This window comes from Danaus plexippus, chromosome 5 (genome assembly GCF_018135715.1).
Source record: "Danaus plexippus chromosome 5, MEX_DaPlex, whole genome shotgun sequence".
Lineage (NCBI taxonomy): Eukaryota > Metazoa > Arthropoda > Insecta > Lepidoptera > Nymphalidae > Danaus > Danaus plexippus.
In genome coordinates, this window is record NC_083539.1 from 5,171,001 (window position 1) to 5,191,102 (window position 20,102).

At 29.8% G+C, this 20,102-nt stretch overlaps 3 protein-coding genes across 8 annotated transcripts in view; 1 reads left to right on the forward strand and 2 right to left on the reverse strand.

Annotated features, from left to right (window-relative positions):
- The window catches only part of LOC116768882 (uncharacterized), a 31,676-nt gene extending 29,545 nt beyond the window's left edge, over positions 1 to 2,131 (forward strand). Inside the window, exons 8-11 of the mRNA XM_032659748.2 lie at positions 35 to 279; positions 387 to 636; positions 715 to 885; positions 999 to 2,131. Of these exons, the coding sequence (XP_032515639.2) occupies positions 35 to 279; positions 387 to 636; positions 715 to 885; positions 999 to 1,484 (1,152 nt within the window). The 3' untranslated portion in view covers positions 1,485 to 2,131. The remainder of the gene's footprint in view (positions 1 to 34; positions 280 to 386; positions 637 to 714; positions 886 to 998) is intronic.
- Positions 1 to 17,103, reverse strand: part of LOC116768883 (autophagy-related protein 16) — a 104,259-nt gene extending 87,156 nt beyond the window's left edge. For 5 of the 6 annotated variants that reach the window (XR_004353412.2, XR_009753751.1, XR_009753752.1 and 2 more), the window contains exons 1-9: positions 16,798 to 17,103; positions 16,429 to 16,536; positions 15,753 to 15,918; positions 15,259 to 15,421; positions 13,860 to 13,948; positions 13,309 to 13,362; positions 11,721 to 11,877; positions 8,231 to 8,336; positions 7,664 to 7,809 (exon numbers count right to left, since the gene is read on the reverse strand). Coding sequence is in view for 3 of the 6 variants with exons in the window: in XM_032659750.2 (XP_032515641.1) it covers positions 7,664 to 7,809; positions 8,231 to 8,336; positions 11,721 to 11,877; positions 13,309 to 13,362; positions 13,860 to 13,948; positions 15,259 to 15,421; positions 15,753 to 15,918; positions 16,429 to 16,536; positions 16,798 to 16,891 (1,083 nt within the window). In the remaining 3 variants the exon portion in view is untranslated. The remainder of the gene's footprint in view (positions 1 to 7,663; positions 7,810 to 8,230; positions 8,337 to 11,720; positions 11,878 to 13,308; positions 13,363 to 13,859; positions 13,949 to 15,258; positions 15,422 to 15,752; positions 15,919 to 16,428; positions 16,537 to 16,797) is intronic. The other variant, XM_032659751.2, reaches the window with a different exon arrangement.
- A 1,218-nt stretch (positions 17,104 to 18,321) lies between these two features.
- On the reverse strand, positions 18,322 to 19,823 carry LOC116769054 (uncharacterized). The gene is made up of 6 exons (XM_032660031.2): positions 19,716 to 19,823; positions 19,565 to 19,616; positions 19,353 to 19,427; positions 19,011 to 19,172; positions 18,627 to 18,689; positions 18,322 to 18,537 (listed from the first exon to the last, which is right to left on the reverse strand). Exons 1-6 carry the CDS (start codon positions 19,761 to 19,763, stop codon positions 18,488 to 18,490), a joined length of 450 nt encoding a protein of 149 aa, XP_032515922.1. The 5' UTR covers positions 19,764 to 19,823; the 3' UTR covers positions 18,322 to 18,487.
- Positions 19,824 to 20,102: the final 279 nt, after the last annotated feature.

Below are 20,102 nucleotides of genomic sequence, written 5' to 3' on the forward strand. Positions count from 1 at the left end.
AGAAATGAGTTCTTACTCTGATTTTTATTCCCAGGATCCCTACTTGGAAGTACCCGAAGCTGCCACTTATGAACTTTCTTCGTGCTACAATGTATCCATTGACTGTCGGGCAGGTGACATGGTAGCTCGAATTCAGACATCTAAATTGTTCGATGGAAAAATTTATGCAAAGGGAAGTCCCAATTCATGCGTTGTCGATGTTAAACAAAGTCTGGAATTCGAACTTCATATGGAATATAATAATATCGATTGCAATGTTAAGCAAAATGGACTTGGAAGGTAAAAACTTTACACAATAGGTTTTTTTTTTACCTGGCGACAGAAATACTTTTTAAATTACATATTTAAATGTTAGAGTAAAAATTTATGTTTGTTGTTGTTTTTAGATATCTGAATGACGTCGTTATTCAACATCATGACACTATCGTTACTTCTTCTGATCTTGGTTTAGCGGTAACTTGTCAATATGACTTGACCAACAAGACTGTAGCTAATGAAGTCGACCTCGGAATTCAGGGTGAGATCCAGACAGGATTAACAGAGGAAGTTATTGTGGACTCACCTAACGTAGCCATGAGAATTACTGATAGAAGTGGAGACGACACTATTGTTTCTGCTGAAGTTGGAGATCCATTGGTAAATAGTCGTTTAAAAAACCATTTTATTGACACCAAGTCTAACTTAATTTTAACCGCGTTAAATTTATGTTTCTAGGCACTTCGTTTCGAAATCATGGATCAAAACTCACCATTCGAAATTTTTGTTCGAGAACTTGTCGCAATGGATGGCGTCGACTCCAGTGAAATTACTCTCATCGATAGCTATGGTTGCCCAACTGATCATTTTATCATGGGACCCCTCTATAAATCTACTGCAAGCGGAAAGGTAATTAAGAGATTCTTTTGAAGGTTAAATATGCCAACCCAAAAAAAAATTATCATGACCACCGAATCTAGTATTATTTATAGTGTCATATTAAATATTTTATTTGTTTTCAGACCCTGCTTTCACACTTTGATGCGTTTAAGTTCCCATCATCAGAAGTAGTACAATTCCGCGCCTTAGTGACACCCTGTATGCCGACTTGCGAACCCGTTCAATGTGACGGAGGTCCAAATGAATTGCGCACAGTTTCATCATATGGACGTAGGAAGAGACGTTCGACAACTCCCACTGACGATATGCTTCTCGTCCAGACTATTCAAATCACCGACAAGTTCGGTTTCGACAAACAGAAAGCAAAGAACGTCACCGAAGACAGCGTTTACATCAGAGAGAGCGATGCTACGTGTGTTAATGCTGCTGGTGCTTTATTGGCTGGAGCGGCATTCATTGCCGTACAGTTAGTGGTATTGGCTGCATGGACCTGCAGTTGGCAGCGCCGACGAGCAGCTGCTAAAGCTGAGCTCCTGCCTGGACCAAACCCTAATTCACTCTGCAAAGTCTATGATGCCGGTTTCTCCCGCGCCCAGAGGCACTTCTGATTAGCTTAGATTCAGTATGAAGCAATAGTAGCGTAGTAGTGGTTTTAGCCTGAGATTTAAATCTATAGCTATTACTACTTTATCGAAGGCATGGACTCGGAGGCGGGGACGACAAGGAGCGTGATCGAATGTGGATGAATGATCGATATTAAGTCATTTGTGTTTGACTTTAGAGTGAGTGTTGTGAGCTTTGAGTGGAACTCGCTTGTCCCCGTCTCCGTAGTCAAATCGGGTTTGGTCGTGATCAAGTCGCTTTTACTATACGCGTCTTCGTCCGCGTATTGTACCATAATTTAGTTTAAGCCGGAATAATTAATAGTGATAAGTGGAAATCGAATATTTCGTACCTTTAAAGTAGATTACAGATTTTGCGACCTAAGTCAATCAACTAAATATTACGACCATCCCGAATCGTAATTTATTGATTTAGATTTTAGAATAATTATTTTTGTGTAATTTATGTTTTGAGTACGAATTAAATATATAAATTCTTAATTAAAAATAGATGCTTATGACTAAAATTTGCTACGTCTATTGAAACTATAATATTGAGCTAGTGCCTTATAATGTATGTGTTAGTAAACTTTTATATTAACTAATTTAATCCGTCCAAATTGCCAATTACCTGCAATAAAGTAAAAAAAGTATTTATGTTTTTTTTTTGTTCCGTTACTGTAATAGCATTATCTTGAAATTCTTCCAACAATGTTTAAAGGACTTGTCATAATGTTAAGTATAATGTCATATTAATATCACATGAATAATAACGTACAGTTTTACTCAAAAAAACCAATACCTTTTTTTATATTATAAGTATCTTTCATATTGGGCTCATCATTTTATTAGCTTTTTTAATTTTTTTTATTTATCTAACCTACGTCAAAGCTAATAGTAGAAAATAAAATTAATAGCTTTTGCTGAAGCCACCTCTAAAACTTTATTATATTTATCTTTCCGGAAGAATGTTATATTATATGTCAATATAGACAAAAGAAACTCAGACATCTTAACCTTCCTTGTAATTTTATGAGTTTGCAAATAAATTAAACGCTCTCGGTATGTTTTATGCATGTCTTATCTCATATATTCAGTTAACCCGACGGTCATTATTGCGGGATAACGCAATGTCAGGGACCTTGTAAAGTTATTAAAAATAACAGAACTAGGCTCCGTTTAAAGTATAAGGTTACAAATGGGAACTTACAAAATAATAATTTACATTTCTTTAAAAAATTAAAAGGCGTCAAGAACATAAAATCAGATACTGGAACCTTACCTTATGGAAATAGTAGCGTATGTTCAAATTATTTATAGATAATAATTTAAAATACAATATGACATGACATTCTAATAACATTATGATGGGTATTACATTTTTTATAATCTAGTGCTCGTCTCTGTTGTATACACTCCATAAAAACAGTCCAATAAAAAGTAATAAACACCTCTTATAAACTAAAAATAATCTATAAAAGAGAAGACATAAAAAAATAAGAAAAGAACCGCATCTTCGCAGGAATTTCAAATAAAATATCTCAAGATTAAGAGCGCTCTACTAAAAAAAAACCGAGAACCTTCCCACATATTTCAAAAGAATGCGTAAGCTTGCACAAAAATGGTCAGATGATTCGACCAGTTCGACCAGTCTTAAAATGGCACGCATCAAGTAGATGTGATCTCTAAGTTGGTTTGCGTGGAACAATCACGTGTGAAGGGGCACACCTCACGTCGGCATTCGTGCCCGAGATTAGATCGTTGTGTGCAAGCGACAGCGGCACGCGACCACAGACACGTGCCGATCTGACAACAACCATTAGCAAAACGGCGCTTGGAATCTAACTCGCGCTTTCAGATCAAGATTATTACTAGCCGCAAGTAAATAACTCAACGTGAAATTCTTAAAAAGATTATTCTATACATTATACTCAGTTCTTTGGCTCGGCTGCTCTCGGTAGATCTCCTGATCGCCAATCTTCAAGGAATAGGTAATCATTCAAGATTGCTATAGTAAAAGCTATGAGACCGTTTTTCGTTGCCGATAAAGTCCTTTACAATAGCTTGAGATGTTTATATAACAGCCTCATTTACTACGTTTACATATATTAATTAATAAATTATAACAGATGTCAAACGCTATAGAAATTGCATCTAACGTTTAGTTACATTTAAATAAATATATGCTAAAGAGTTTCCCATAAAACAGCGCTTGTTGCACCGCTGTACCCATCGTACACAACCATCTAGTGCTGGTTTATAAAGATCTTGCGCTTGATTAAGGGCGCCTCGCTTCGATATCTTGTTTTAATTCTATTGAACGAATTATTAGATAGTATCTAAGCTCGGCTCGGCCACGCAAATAAAATATTACTATAGATTTAATGTTTATAAAACATCTGGTAAATAACATACGGCTCCATTGCACGCCGGTGGGTTACATATCTCACTATTGTTTATGACATCGATAATTTGCCTTTGTTATTCTTTTATCTCCATAGCAATGATTATAAATAGCACACGTTTCATTAAGTTATGAAGGTATTAAGAAAATATCGATATATTTATTTGAGACATATATTTAATTAGTAATAAAAAGTTTGTAGTAATAAATAAATTTGCTGTTTCAAAAAGTAATCCTTATTTTTCAACTACAAAATTGAAGTGTTTATTTGTAATATTAAAACAATATTTTTTACTGAATGATTCTACATATAACAAAACTAGTTTTTTTTTAATATATATTATATCTATTTGTTCACATATACCTATCAATCTCTGAATGGCTAGGCTAATTTGACGGGACTTTCACTGTCAGACAGTTGATATGTTGATTGATTTAGGCTAAAGGTATCTTATAGATATTAATTATTTTTATTCATCTATATCAATCTATCCACCTATATGTCTATCTATAAAAAAAAACAATTCTGTGCGGACGAGGCCAAGGGCAGAGCTAGTGTATTTTTAAAACTTACATATTAATATAACGTATGGACTATTCTATATATGTATATTGTTAGACACAGAGAGAACATCCGGGTCCGCGGGCGGTCTGAAGCTGTGGGAAGCGTCCAGTAAAATTTAATTTAGTAGTTACTTTAAGGACTAATTAAGCATGCAGATATGTATATCATAATCTCGTTATAATAAACAACTTGTTTAGTAGAATCCGACAGCGTATAATAAATAAATGTAAAGTATTAATAAAATAAAAATTAAATCACCAATATTTGCTCTATAATTTTTTTGCTTCTATTCGAATGATAGTTAATAATCATTAATATTGTACCCAAGAACATTACCCATATAGTAAATATTCCCAAATAAATTTAGAAGAGTCAAAAGAATACATTGAAATACGTAAAGACATTTTATATAATAATAAAAAAAACAAGTTTCTAATATACTCCAGTCAAGAAAAAAATACTAGAATAAGGATAACTTTATGACAAAACCATGAAATTAAATCTTTTAATAAAAATATAACATTTTATTAAACATTGAAGCATTCGGGGAGAAGTTTAAATATAAAATTATTTTGATTCATATATCAAAAATAATGAATATCCAATAAAAGAGTCGTATGCTGTTGTATCTTTAAAACACGACTGAGATAAATTTACAGCTTACTTGCATGCCCTCGCATAATCGGTTCTACAATATTTACTATGTATAGTCTCAATACTTTCTTTAATTATATCAGATAATTGCGTTTAGGAATTTATATAATATATATATTTTATACTGATATAAATAATCAATGTGGTAAATAGGAAAGATTAAAACTAATCTAAGTATGCAAACGCAAACGAGTTGGTTCCACAGGTACGTACATATGTCGAAAAACTAATTGTGAAAATGACTGGAATTGAAGAAAAGAAAAAAGCAAAAGCATTAAATTAATTTAATTATTCCACGAATATTTCAAATAAATATTTTGCGTTAGTTTGCGTGGATATAAATTATATCTGTTCAGTTATAATAACAGGATTTGATTAACTTTTTGACAGTAGCAAATCAATGTATACCATGCAGAAAATTACTTAGGTGCGTCCTGGATGCATGATTACACACTGAGATGATGAGAGGTATTTGCTTAGTGAACTAATGTTGCTTATAACACAATGTATGTATAAATTATTATCAATCTGGACAGAAAATAAAGACGGTAGCAAAGTAATGACGAAAATTACTATTCGAAACACGTGGCTGTATATAATTGATTATATCTTCTGTAGCTGGTTTTAAGTAAATCGGAATTGCATGTCTTTATAAACGATTTTATTTCATCCTTGTGACCATTACTCTATATCTGACATTCGTATTGCAATTCGTGCACGCATTTGCATCAGGATTGCGGGGTGCCTTCGTTGTAACGTAGATTATGGTGCGAAAACAGACTGGCTTGTTTCCCATCAATTAGGTTGGCTTATTTTGGTTTCGAAGTTATTGGTTTTACAGCTAAAAATGCAACAGAAATTCGCATTTCTTTTTAAGCTAAAAGTATATATAAATTATTTTTTTAATGTAATTTGATTGATTATTTCACCGGTTTTGTGGCGTTATAGGTTTCTAAGTTGATGGTATCTGAATGAAAACATATATACGATTTATTATGAAAAATGGTAGAAATTATATCGAAATCTACTTGTTGATTCAAGATGAGAAAGTATATGGATTAATAAGTATTCATATATCACAGCTATTCAACAGGGTCATCATTAGCCAGCATCAGACTGACATTTCCTTATTTGTGGAACAGGTATCAAACAGGTAGGTTGAGTACCCATGATTCCCTCACAGAACTATCCGTCAAACTTATATTATAGTTATTTGCTTGATTCGCTATCCACATTGACGAATGGTCTCCAATGCTGTTTAAAATTTATTTATTCATTGTTGCGAATGATTGAAATCCTATCATTTGAAACCGACTTTGTTCGCTTGGGAGGATTTAATATAGGAATATAATGATCTAACACTCAACATTTTCTATAATTTAAATGTATTTTAATTAAAATAATACAAAAGGTTCATATTTGATGACAACTTCATATCCTTATGCGACTTAAATGAAAAAATAATCCTTTGTCATTTCACGATTTTTTTATCGGAATAATATTTACATTATCTTTACTTTATTCATAACCTCTGTGTTAATGGGACGTCTTGGGAGAGCAGTATGTCTCAGTACTAGCAATAAAAACTAGTGGATTCTCGGAACCAAGGTAAATGATCACGAACTAACTCATAAACCGCTTAGGGTAGTTTGTGGTCATGTATAGAATCTGTACACATACTATATATATATATGTTTGTGTGTGTGTGTGCGTGTAGGTGTGTGTATAGATTCTTATACCCGAATTTACCCGATTATAACCGAATAATCTGTACGTAGTCGTTTGACTCGCTGATACGGTATAAATTTGTTTAATAATATACATATATAAAGTCTCAGAGAAAACACATAGATATAATTATGACGCCCTATATATATATGCTATAATACATGGGCGGAGTCCCGGGCACAAGTAAGTTCGTCATAAGTCTCAACATACAAATCGTTATTGATTTTGGTGTTATGTTTCATATAGAATTTATTGTCACATTATTAAGTAATATTTTTAATATACCGAAATGTTATATCGAAAACCACATTTATTAAATTTACAGACAACCCTCATTTAATACTGTCAAGTGACGCAGAAAACGTTTTGTATATAAATAAATCAGAATTTGTTTTGGCTTGTTAAAATTCCAAAAAGAAAAAATATATAAATGTAATTTTGATTAAGTGACGCATTTCATAAGATTAGTATTTTACGAATCGAAAATTTCAATTAAAATGTCACCTTTGAAGCGGGTAGGAAGGAGTTTTATGCGAATATTATAATATGATGAATGATATAATAAATGATTTATATGTACAACTTTTTGGTTTTGATGTACGTCTTAGTGTTTTATTACAAGTTCATATCAAATCCAATATGTAGATTATTTTTTTCAGTTTATAACCGCTTCCCTTCAACCGATAAAATAATTTCAACTTATGATTAGATAGGCCCAAAAGTTATTATTTCAATTTCAATTACGTTCGTAAAAAACTTTTAAATAGTATTCAAAATATAAATAAATTAAAATTTATATATAATTATTATATATTTGACATGTAAACAACTCACCCTTAGCCGTTGGTCCCCGACAGTCCACACGCGACTCGCGAAGTCGTTCGAGGCCCCAACTATGTAGACGCCGGTGGCATCAAAGTCAACAGACATCACACCAGCATTCGAACCCACCAACGCACCCTTGTTTTCTACCAGACCCACTAGAATCATCACAAGACCACTTACTTACACAACATTCAACGTAAATCGTCTACAAACCCAATAAAATAAACGTCAATTTATTTATAAAGATTGTAAAAACAAATAAATGATCAGCATTAAAATTCTCAAATGAATGAAGGTACTATTGTTGTACCATCAAAATTTATAGATAGTTATCTTAAAAAATCATATTCATCGGCTATGAATAAAATCTTTTATATATACAACCGAATTACAACAAATATATGAATGTTATAACGCATTAGCATTATACTAGAAACCGATACATAAACATGCAAACAATTTATGGTTATATAAAACCTCTGTACAATAAATATTAGCAATCATACATCCGCGATCTTCGCTACTTGACATTGAAAAATCGATACACGTGTCCTTACATCTGCGGATTGTACTTACTTTTAGAGACATCCCATAATTTAACTTTCCTATCCGCTCCACCGGTCGCCACTAAGCGGTCAGTAGGACTCCATTTGACGGCATTCACCTCGCCGTCGTGAGCGTCCTGGGTGAAACGCTAACTTATATCACGTCATCACAATCAATCACATTACATCAGGCCTCATCACGTCATATCATACATCAGAATCTTGGGAATTTAAAAGAGATCATACTAAAAAACCTCCCACATACATTACAATAAATAAAGCGATAACTTTGTATCCTTTTTTAAAAGAGTTGAGCGAATTGATGAAAATGGAATTTTGGAAAAAAACATAGTATGTAAGAAGTTTTTATATAAAGGACATTTTTTTATAAAATGTATTAATAACAAATGTACTAAATTATTAAAATAAATGTCACACACACTGGCGTATCTTTAACGCACATATATAAAGCTTCAATTCGTAAAGATTATTATCAAACATGTCTTTTCTAATACTGAATTGCAAATAAATTGTTTATATTCATTCGGCTATATCTAGTTATATGAAAAATTTATTCAAAGGTGCATCAAACAGTCATGAGAATTATTTCATAAATTCTTGAAATAAGTGAGTACTGGTTACATAAGTGTAAATTTCAAGCGAATTTAAAGCTAAGACAAACAAAAAAAAAATCTTGCTTATAAAATAAGTTATATGGGCCCTAAATTAGAAATGCGCTTGTGATCGTTAATGTCAAAACATACACGTAAAATTGCCCGCTAAATAAAATAAAAATCTATTTAAATATCGCGCCTCGTAAATTATGTTCAACATGAACATCGTCAATAAAATTTTAATAAATATATTTTTAGGTTACATTAAACTCACACTTTTGTTTATTTGTTTTTTTATATTTTACACATTGTTATTTCGTTAGCATTTGTGTCGTAAATTAAATAAAATTATAAAGCGGCTTAATGCTTACACAAGTTACTGTAATAAAAACTTAATGTATGATTATCATCAAATGATATTTTATTTATAGTCTATGAGTCAAGACGGTAAACAGTTAATTGTTTTACTAGACGTTGAACACTAATGTGTACCTGTATTTCTAGACAAACTAGACGCCGCTTATTAATAAGAATTAAGTACCTGTGAGCGAATGTATGCCTTCGAAGCTCGACGGCAAAAAAGTAAGTAGCTAAACAAAACGCTTACTCCACTTTACTAAATAATAGTTAGGAAGAAAATTATAGTATAGAAAAATTCCTATACATACCATAACTTTCCTAATAAGAACTATTTATATATTAGTGACAAAAGATTTATCTCAATATAACTATAAAAAATAAATGCATACCATTAGTTAAATAGAATTATATAACAGTTCAACCTTAAATGAAATCATTTACTCAATAATGTTAAAATTCTTAAGCTCCGTCACATTGCCTCACAGAGCGTGTAACAATCTTTCTGCATATCTGACAACTATTCAAGTATCTAGGGAAACTATATAAAGGGAAATTTAAAACTTATTTGATATTGAAATTTTAACGCACTAAACATATGTCAAGAAAATATGAGATAGTTACAAAAAAACTTTATTATCATAAGGTTATCTTATCTTTAAAATATGGCACTTTTTTGTGCCTTTTATGTATACTAGACTTTGTTTTCGAAAGCGTCTAATACTTTAAAAGATCATAATGAGATAGTCCATTGTAGATATTAATTGGATAAAAATTAGCATTACACAAAAATACCAAAAATAAAGTTAAATCTTAACTAATTGATTTTTTTTGTATCGTGTAGTAGGAACCAATCAAATTAATAATAAACTAAGGGTATATATTTATTTCCATGTCGGTCGAAGACCTCGCGATTGATCTCATTCAAGCGACTTATGAATAACGTCGACCTACCCGGCTATCACGACACAAAAGTAAAACTAAAAAACCCTTACATCCCGAGACTAACTGGTTCTTAACTAACTGTTCCATTCACGTTGCACTTTTTTGTTACGCAAAGGGTAACAGGCTTTAAGGCCATCGAGACGATTTTATGTAGAATTTGTGTTATCGTAACGTTACAATTTTTTTTTTCTATTTTCTACACGAAAAACTTATAGCCTCTACAAAGCAGACGATTTTATTTCCTATCCTATTTTAAAAATCTTTTTATTTCATAAAATCCTTTATACTGAAAGTATTTATTATTGCTTGTTTGTAAGTAGGAGTCAAACGTTTAAATCTGTCTTATATATATATATATATATATATATATATATATAATACACTCCTATATATATTAACAAAGGTTATTAACCAGTTTTCTAAAGAATGTCTAGCCAATACTATATTTTATTAGCTCGATGACTATCGACTAAGACGGATACAATTAAAATATATCTGCAATATTATATACGATTATTTTTCAAAAGTTAATTACTATGTCATATATACTATGCATTAAAAAAATAATGTTTACGCTTTAGTCTACCTGGTCGGCGATTATGTTGAATAAAACCTGAGTTTAAAAAAAAATAATATCAAAGTAATATATTGTGTTAATTGTATATAACATGCAGTATTTTTTAAGTTGTGTCAATAAACTCATTTCAAAGCCTTTTTCTCTCGAAAAAATTATTTAATGTCATTTACCAAGATTGCTTTAAGTTATAAACATTAACCTTTCAACAGGTGTGCACTTTGTAACGAAATAAAATCAATTTGCAACTTAAATAAAAATGACATTTTTGTGTCCTCTGCTCGTGATCACGGTTGATTCAAAGTAACCTAAACGTCGGGAATATCTATGTACATATTTTAAACTACTTTTAAAATAATAAAATAAAGCGTAGTACATCCGCAAGTATTTTTTTTATTCAAATAAATACTTACGAAAGTCTTAGATCTCATTATAATTTGCAATTAATCATTTATAAATGGCATTAAGGTAGGCATTTATATATATATATATATATATATATATTCGAGATATTGGTTTTGGGTGATTAACTTAGTTCAATAATACATAAAATAAACACACTCCTTATAATATTAGTATAGATTAAACTTTAGAATTAATCCGTGAAAAAAAAATTACATAAAAATGTATTTATATTCAAGCAAATTAATTATGCATTTTCAATTACGCCAATTTTTTTTTATTGATGTTTTTTTATTCTAACGATGTAGATGAAAAGAAGTAAAAATAAGTTCACACTAAATTCTTTTTTAAGCTGACAATAGATTTCCATTTCTAAGTCAATAACAGTGCACTCTGTTAGTCCAATTCTTTAATAAAAAAATAATAATTATACCTATTAATACGACACTAAACTTTCTATGAATTTATCTTTGTTATTTTTTTTTTTTTGGTGTCCAAGAACTGCATAGCAGATTTTAATGAATTTTATAGTATATATAATCTTTTATAATACTAAGCTTAATATTAAAGAGCGACTTACAGATGTAGAATTTTTTAAAAATAGAATAATCAGTAAGTATTGTACTTACAAAACTTGATAAAACTTTAGTGGGTAAAGTGGTTGCGTAGTATGGCATTGAATCCATTATCTTGTCATCAACGCTACCGCCCGAACCGTCACTACCCCGACTGCAACCTTCTCTAGCCGCTTCTTCTAACTCTTTGCGAACTTTGTCACTTTTTTTTCTGAAAAATAAAATGATTATATTTAAATTTAGAATGCAAAACATATGAAACCTTTTTTTTGTCTCCAACGAAGCTTATGTACATGCCATTACCCTCCGAATTCCATAACCTTCTTTCTTCATCACCTTTATTATACATCTGTTTACATTGTTAGCTCACCTCTTTATACTATGTGGTTAACGTGCACTGCACATGCATGCCATGCAGTGGGGATGTACCATGCGAATAGCAAAATTAAAATTAACGATAACCAATACTATATGAGGCTTATATGTTCAAACTCAATAACAAACCAAACCAATTCAATGAGTTAAGTAATTAATGAGGACTTAAAGGTGCCACTTATAATTTAGAGTTAAAAAGTCACCATACAATTTTTTTACAATGATAGTGTTTAACTCTCACAATATCCAAAAATTATGTACATATCACGTAAATCTGACAGTTACCGCTTCATAGATATGCATTATATGCTTTAACAAGTAACTTCTCAAAAATTTTGTACAAAACAATATATAAAAATAAACTATACAATCCAAATTTTGCATATAAGATATGTATATATTATATTACGAAATGGTACCCATTCTAAGATAATAAAAAAAAATTTTACAATTATGTTTTACATATATATCAAAAATAACAAACTAAACAGCAAATTTTTGACACATGTCTGACATTTTATAATCTGTATAAATGCATATATATACATAAGATTAATTATATATGTATAATATATTGGTTGCTTTTTTATATAATTACAATTAAAAAAGATTATTGTATTATTTTTTGTGTTGTTTGCTTTCACATCAATAGTTAAGAGAAAAAAAAAGTCATCTATAAATACCAATGTTATCTTTATATGGTGAAACCAATGAAATACTTATTTTGTAAGTGTGAAGTCGAAATACAAAACTTGTTGAGTAAAAATGATTACTGTACCAGTTTAGAATTAATATAATATTCCAATATGGGTATTTGTCATTTACATTTCTATGTTATTTAAAGCCCACCACACAACTCCTGTCCTTTTTACATTTTACCCTGTTTTAAAGGACTAATTTTATATTATAATAAAAACCTTTTACACCATATTTTTATGATAATTAGTAAGGATTCATAACCATTAGACCACACCAAACCTGTCATTACAATGTGTCAAAAACTGCCTTTAGATTGTATTCAATGTTAATAATAGACAAATCCATATCGCTATTACAATAACAGAAAAAAAAAACTTAAAATAAAAAAAAAACAAGAGAAATAAAGCAAACAGTTCAAAAATGTATATCAAAACAATGATATGTAATAGAAATTGTAATGAGTCAGTTTCAGAGTGCAATTAAGACATATATGGGCCATAATGAAGAAGTAAATGTCTTTTAACGCCACAATGCCTTCATACCAGAGAGCTCATTATGTCACACTCACCCGAAACTAACTCTACCAAACGTGTTGATGAAAAACGCAGTAGGGTTGTTTGACCTGTTGAGAAAATTAAAAAAAAAGGCAGCAAACAAAATCTTGGACATATGCAAGCAACTGCGCATACGAACATATCTTACCTAAGCTTTTATTATAAAAAAAATAATGATATAGCTGTGTAATATAAAACATTTTCTTTATCTGTGGTCATTTAACTAATGCAATACACTATAGTGCGGTGCAGTAACATTCACTAAATAGCCAGACATTTAAATGTGTGTTGTCCGAGGTAATATCACAAAAATAGGTGCAAATAGTACTAATTGCGAAACTTACATTCGTTTGAAGTCATTAATACAAACACCTTAACCCCAACCGATTAATGTTTACAAACTAGAAAGCCATACTTTAAGACCATGTCTATTTAAAACACAAATATGTGGATTCTTTTTTCAAAAATTTACTTAAAACCATGCAAAATCTTTTTTGCTATATTCATATCAATATATGAGCATTATTAAAACTATTCAAATTAAGTTATATTTAATATTTCTTACTTTAGGAAATGTTCGTTCTCTTCATTCATTTTATCGGCATCTTTGGCTTTGTACTTAATAAGTCTCTCGACGAGCGAACGGTTTTCATCCTGCAAAAATTCAATAAACACTATGAAATGCCTTTTATTTAAATTATTATGTATATTTATTATTTACTATTCGCAGAACCTTTTTAAGCATTTTCCAAAACAATGGTAACACATTTATATTAAAAGTCAAATTTTGTGGAAACGCAAACACCCCGATGATATATTTTCGACTGGACCATCTAATGTCATAAGACATACATAAACGTATAGCGATAATCACATGAGGATCATAAAGTGTATTTTATACAGGCTGATAGAATTGTTATTGAAATAATGTTCATTTGTTAAAAGCATAGTGTAATAAAAACTATACATTAAGATAATACGTATATCAATTTGCATGTCGTTTTTGTCATTTATAAATTACAAGTTCGGTAATCATGTAATTGTGTACAACACATTGTTCGAAGTTTAGGTCAAATAATTCCTATAGTAATATATAAATTGAAAACGCAATTTTATATATATATCTATATATTTGGTCTTTTTTTCATATTGCATACTTTAAACAATAACAGATCAAAAATTTAATCATGCTGAATATGAATTTGGCAGGATGCCACGATTGAGTGATGCTATAAAAATTGAAGTTCCAGTGAAATAGTCTCTGTTTTAGTACGTTATGTTTTAGTGAGTGAGACGCGAACTAGAGTGCGCTGTATTGGGTGCCAATTGTGTCAAATATAAACGTAGGAGCTCATAACATATCTGATATAGCTCATCTCGATCCGAAGCTTTTGTTATCCTAAACATACATTATAATGCCGCGAACATCTCCAAAATAAACAATACCGTTCCGTGATCCCAACGATATTTTTATCTCGCGTAGCAACACATTTTATAGATGATTTGTCATAACCTATCCTTAGAAATAGGTCTACGCTCTTAGGTTTAAAACAACTATTATTTCAAGTTAATTATTAATATTAATATAATTATTGTTATATTTTCATACGTTTTGTTTAGTGAATTAGAGACTATGATAATAGGATATATAAGATATATACATTTTACGAATATCTCAAAACTAATATTTCTCATAAATACATAATAAGTAATAGTATATATCCTAAAAGATATTATATAACACATTAATTATTCATAAACTTATGAGAGGATGTTGAAGGTCAAATAAATACCCATTTTTTCATACATATGATGTGAAAGAATGTTAGAATTTAAAAATAAACATACATTTATATTTTAAGTGTTAAAGAGCTTGATAAAGACATATTTATATCATTCATACTTACTATTGTTTTACTTTAATTAAACTAACAATAACATGTGTAGTATATTTTTTAAATTACCTGAGCTTTCCTCAATTTTTCCTCTATCGAAGCAAATGCAATCTGCAGTGCTTGATGTTCGTCTCTCAACATTTGATTCAAGCCTTGTAGTTCATTCATATTTGTATCATACATCTGTATTTCAGCTCGTAGTGAAGCTATTAGTGCCATATTTTCTGAAATTCTATTTGAATAACATGCGATAATATATTTATTTTTACTAAATAGCGATATGGAAGTGACATTTATTTGCAAATTTACTAACTAAAGCTTAACAATAGCACTAATTTTTGAAAATTATAACAGACAAAAAGATTTTATTGAACCTTGTGAGATAAAGTCTTATGTGTTGAATATTTATTTAAGTAGATCCAACATGTTAAAAAAAATTTAATCATCATGTGACTGCCATTAACATATTTAAACTTATCACAAATATAAAGTTGGAATGTGAAAAATATTGATAGTGTAATGTCTTACTTTGCTTTGCTTTGCTTACTTTAGTTTCAACTTACAGTATATCCTTTGATTGTAAACTTTTTTCCAATTCCCGCACCCTTGCATTAAGGTTTATTATCTCCTGTGCATTTTCACCTCTTGTTCTGTGCAATGAAGTCAATTCTTCCTGTTGAGCTAGAATCCTTTGTTCCATAGCTTGTATTTTCTCAAATGAAGGATTTCCTGAAATATTTATTTTTATCTTTTACATAAAAAGTGGAGCATATTTAAAGATGGTTAATTATATCATAATAAAAATATGAGTTTTTCTAGTGTCAAATTCAAGCCATTTAGAATAGAAATTTTCTTTTTGCATTCAGCTGTCAGTTGCAAATTTATTAAGATATATGTTGATTTCTTGCTTATGATCTCTAGTTAATATTTTTTAGTGCTTGCATATACATAACAAATAAAATAGAAATACAAAACAAATAATTCTGTTACTTTAATATATAATTATAGAGTATTGAGTAAACAAAATATTTCTGCGAGATCCTAGTCCTGTCACATGACATAATTTACATAAAAAAAACATATGTGAGGCTAAACTCGAACCATCTTGTTACTTGTTATTACAAGTAATGCAAATTATGTTACAGGTCTTTTTATATATATTAGAAGCTTAAAATATAAATTCGTTAAATATTTTTATGTTGAAGGAACATTACAAAAATCAAATCACAATATACTAACCTCCACTTGAAACACTCTCATTGTTAGAATATCGCATTCTCTCATTCATCAATGTCAACTGTAGATTTTCATTTTTCAGGGTACTAACATTGTCAAAGAGTCTGCTTTCTGTAATTACATTAATATAATATAAGCATACAATTTTCTCCATATTGGTGTTGATTTTTCTTTAAGTTTACAGTTATTTCTATCCTTTGACAATAAAAACTTATCAGATTTTATTACTTATCATGTGAGAATCTATGAATTGTTTGTTTAGATCGTCTTGTTACATGTGTTTAATTAGAATTTATTGTGTGATGGTACTTGTAAACTATAATAATATGTAAATACAAATATATTTATTTGTTTGGTTATGTTTTTACTTACGAAACGCTATGATGTCCTGAAATGTGCTGGTTTCACGTTTGTTTCGTGATTGCAATTGATTTATTATGTCTTTTCTCCACTCACCGCCTTCCATTTTTTAAAGATTTAGTAACTATTTAAATATTTTTTGTGACTTATCAGATCAAAACAAACAGTTGTCATTTCCACATTTAACGTACAGTAATTTTTATCTAATCATGATTTTGTTAGTTTTCTTTCAAATATTAGAAGGAATTTATAACAACGAAGATAATTCTTTTAAAGTAATGAATCTTTATAAGTGAAACATTTTCTATCGTAAATAAACTTTTGACTTTGACAACAATTGAACTTGACATTTTACATTTTTAAATTACCGACACATGTTTTGAACTTAAATTCTAGGTTTGATAAAAAAATAAGTAACCTCCAAGAGAACAATTTTATTTATAAGCATTGAACTTGCTTACTGTAGAATCAAAATTAGCAAAACTAAATTTTAATTTTTTAAAAGAATTTATACTTTTCAAAAATAAATATTCAGATCCGATTACCGATAAATTATTACATTTTAATAAATACGTGTCATATTAGAGAAAAACAATAGAATATCATCCTATACGATATCCTTTGAAGAGCCTTCTTTAGTTATTATAGAAAAATTAAAATTTTGAGTAATCTGACTCGAGCATACCCTTCACTAACTAGAGTTGGAAAGTTGTACCATCTTAGCGCCAAAAGCAATAATTCATATAGTATCAAACTTAACGCGTTCTCTAAGTATATCCAACAAACTAATGTAATTTGCCTCTCGCTTTTCCTAGCATCTTTTAAACTCTCCGACAGAAAAGTGTTGTGTTCTAGGCATCCAGAAATCCCGGGTAAAAAACCCTTTCTGGTGATTTGGCTTAAAATACCTGTTGCTGAGTATTATTCTCGTTTGTAGAACTGAGAAAAAGATTTTAGATATAGTATTTGTTGAGGCTATCGGTCTAGTATCTATCGGATCAGTAACTCGATCTTTTTTTGGGAATGAGGACAAAAATTGCTTTCCTAAAGCACTCCGGGATTTCTTATATTAGTTATAAGTTTTTAAGAAAAGTAAAATATATATACTGACTCATGATATCAACTACACGAAGAGTCAAAATAGTTTTTTAGTCAAAACTTTAAATTACATCCACACAGTAGATATCCCAATGAAATCAAGTATTTTTTTATATCGAGCTGCTTACTGAGATTGGATGGTAATTACGTAGGTTGACAAAAAGAAATAGATTTGAATTCATTGAATGTTTTATATTCGGCAAGAATGGCTGCTTCAATTCCGCATTCATTTGCTTGTGACTATTCAATTACGAATTGGAGATTCAATTATAAGTTTTGAACCGTTGCCACTTGAGGAGTGCATTGGTGCCTAATTAATCCGTAAGTTCTTAGATCTATTATAGTCTACAGGTACTTATTTAACTCTGTTAGTAGTTTAATTTTCATCAATAAGTGATAGAGTAAATCTAATAGAATAGATACTATTAAAACATTCAATAAAATAAGACTTTCTAAGACAATTATATTTCTGGCTTAAAACTATGTAAAATTTCTATTATCTTCCGTATTTTTATCTATATTGTTATGTAAAGAAACCTGTCAATAAAGATAAGAATTTCCAGTTTCAATTGCCAATATATTAAGAAGTAAACTTAAGACTTTATCACTCTGAATCTTCTTCATCTTTATACTTTCCATGGATTTTAGGATTGTCTGTAATTTAAAAATAAAGATAGGTAATTGACTTTTTCGTGCCATTCAATAATGTTTAAAAATCTTTTTTAAACACCAACATAATTTACCTTCAGGTTCAAAATCTTCTGGATTTAAACCTCTTGTGCTCAGACGTCGGTCGTCTTCAGAAGCTAAATAAAATCATAAAAAATTATTATTTTTACAAAAATAATAATAACGTTTTAAATTAAATGTATTCATTTAAATGAAACTAGTATTATTCGGATTTACTACGCGGATTTTATTATTTAAAAACTACATAATCCCGACGTTTCGGTTACTTTGCAGGTTAAAGTAACCGAAACGTCGGGATTATGTAGTTTTTAAATAATAAAATCCGCGTAGTAAATCCGAATAATACTAGTTTCATTTAAATGAATACTCGCGAAAATCTTAGATCTCTTTAAATGTATTCATTTGTTTTTTATTAGGTATTTTGTTAATTGTTATACCTGAAGTTTCGGCATCGTCAGACATGTCAGATTCTGGAATTGTTTTTTCTTTTCCACCATCTTTTTCATCATTGTTATTTTCACTTTCACTCGAGTATTCCGCCCTTACAGATCTTTTTGGCGTTTTCTTTCCACTGTTTAATTTTCGTAGATTGGATATTTCTGATAACGTGACAAAATAATCTTATTTATGCATTCGATAAATTAAAAGAGCTTTTTATTACATTTACTATATATAATTAAAGTAATATTGGAAGCGACCTTTTATTATTTTACATCTACATTTACATACATTTACATTTTGTTATTACATAATTAGATGTATGAAAAAATAGGACATACCTTTAAAATCTCGTATTCGAAGTGTGGGTGATCCATTTGTTCCAGGTGTCAAATCGAATCCAATTTTAAGTTGTACTACAAAGAGATAAGGTATAACTTAAAAATATTACATGATTTTAAAGATACACCGTTTGTAGACTAATATATAAACAATCTAGCTATCGGATTTTGGGATTTACATACGATACCAATATTAATTTAAATGTACTAACAACTCTTATCGTCATCGTCAACTGGAAATGCAATAACACATGATAGAAGAACCTGTAAATAAAGTATCAATAAAATTAATAAAGTATTAAACGATATAACATTTCGTAAAAAGTCGATCGAATATCTCAGTTCTTTCATTTAGTTCACTACCATTAAAATAAATCCTTTCATATGCGATGCTTTCGTATAATAACACATGATTCCTAGATGTGTCACTTCATACTTTGAGTAGCAGATTGTTTAATAATGCTTATCTGTTTTGTAACGCTTTGCTTTTAATTTGAAATTCTCAATAAAAAAAATTAATGTTCGTTTTCGTAGTTTAGCAATATTTTTTAAATGATTTCAATGACAATTAGAATTTAAACAAGTGGTGTAAAAGTTTAATATATAAATGTACGTGTTTATATCTTCTTTTTGTTCATCGTTTGAAAGACTACCTACAAGATCCGTAGATTTTAAAATTGCAATATCACGACTGAGGCCAAGAGGTTCACCTGAACGCAGGGATTTACTCACTTGCTCACCGAGAAAAAT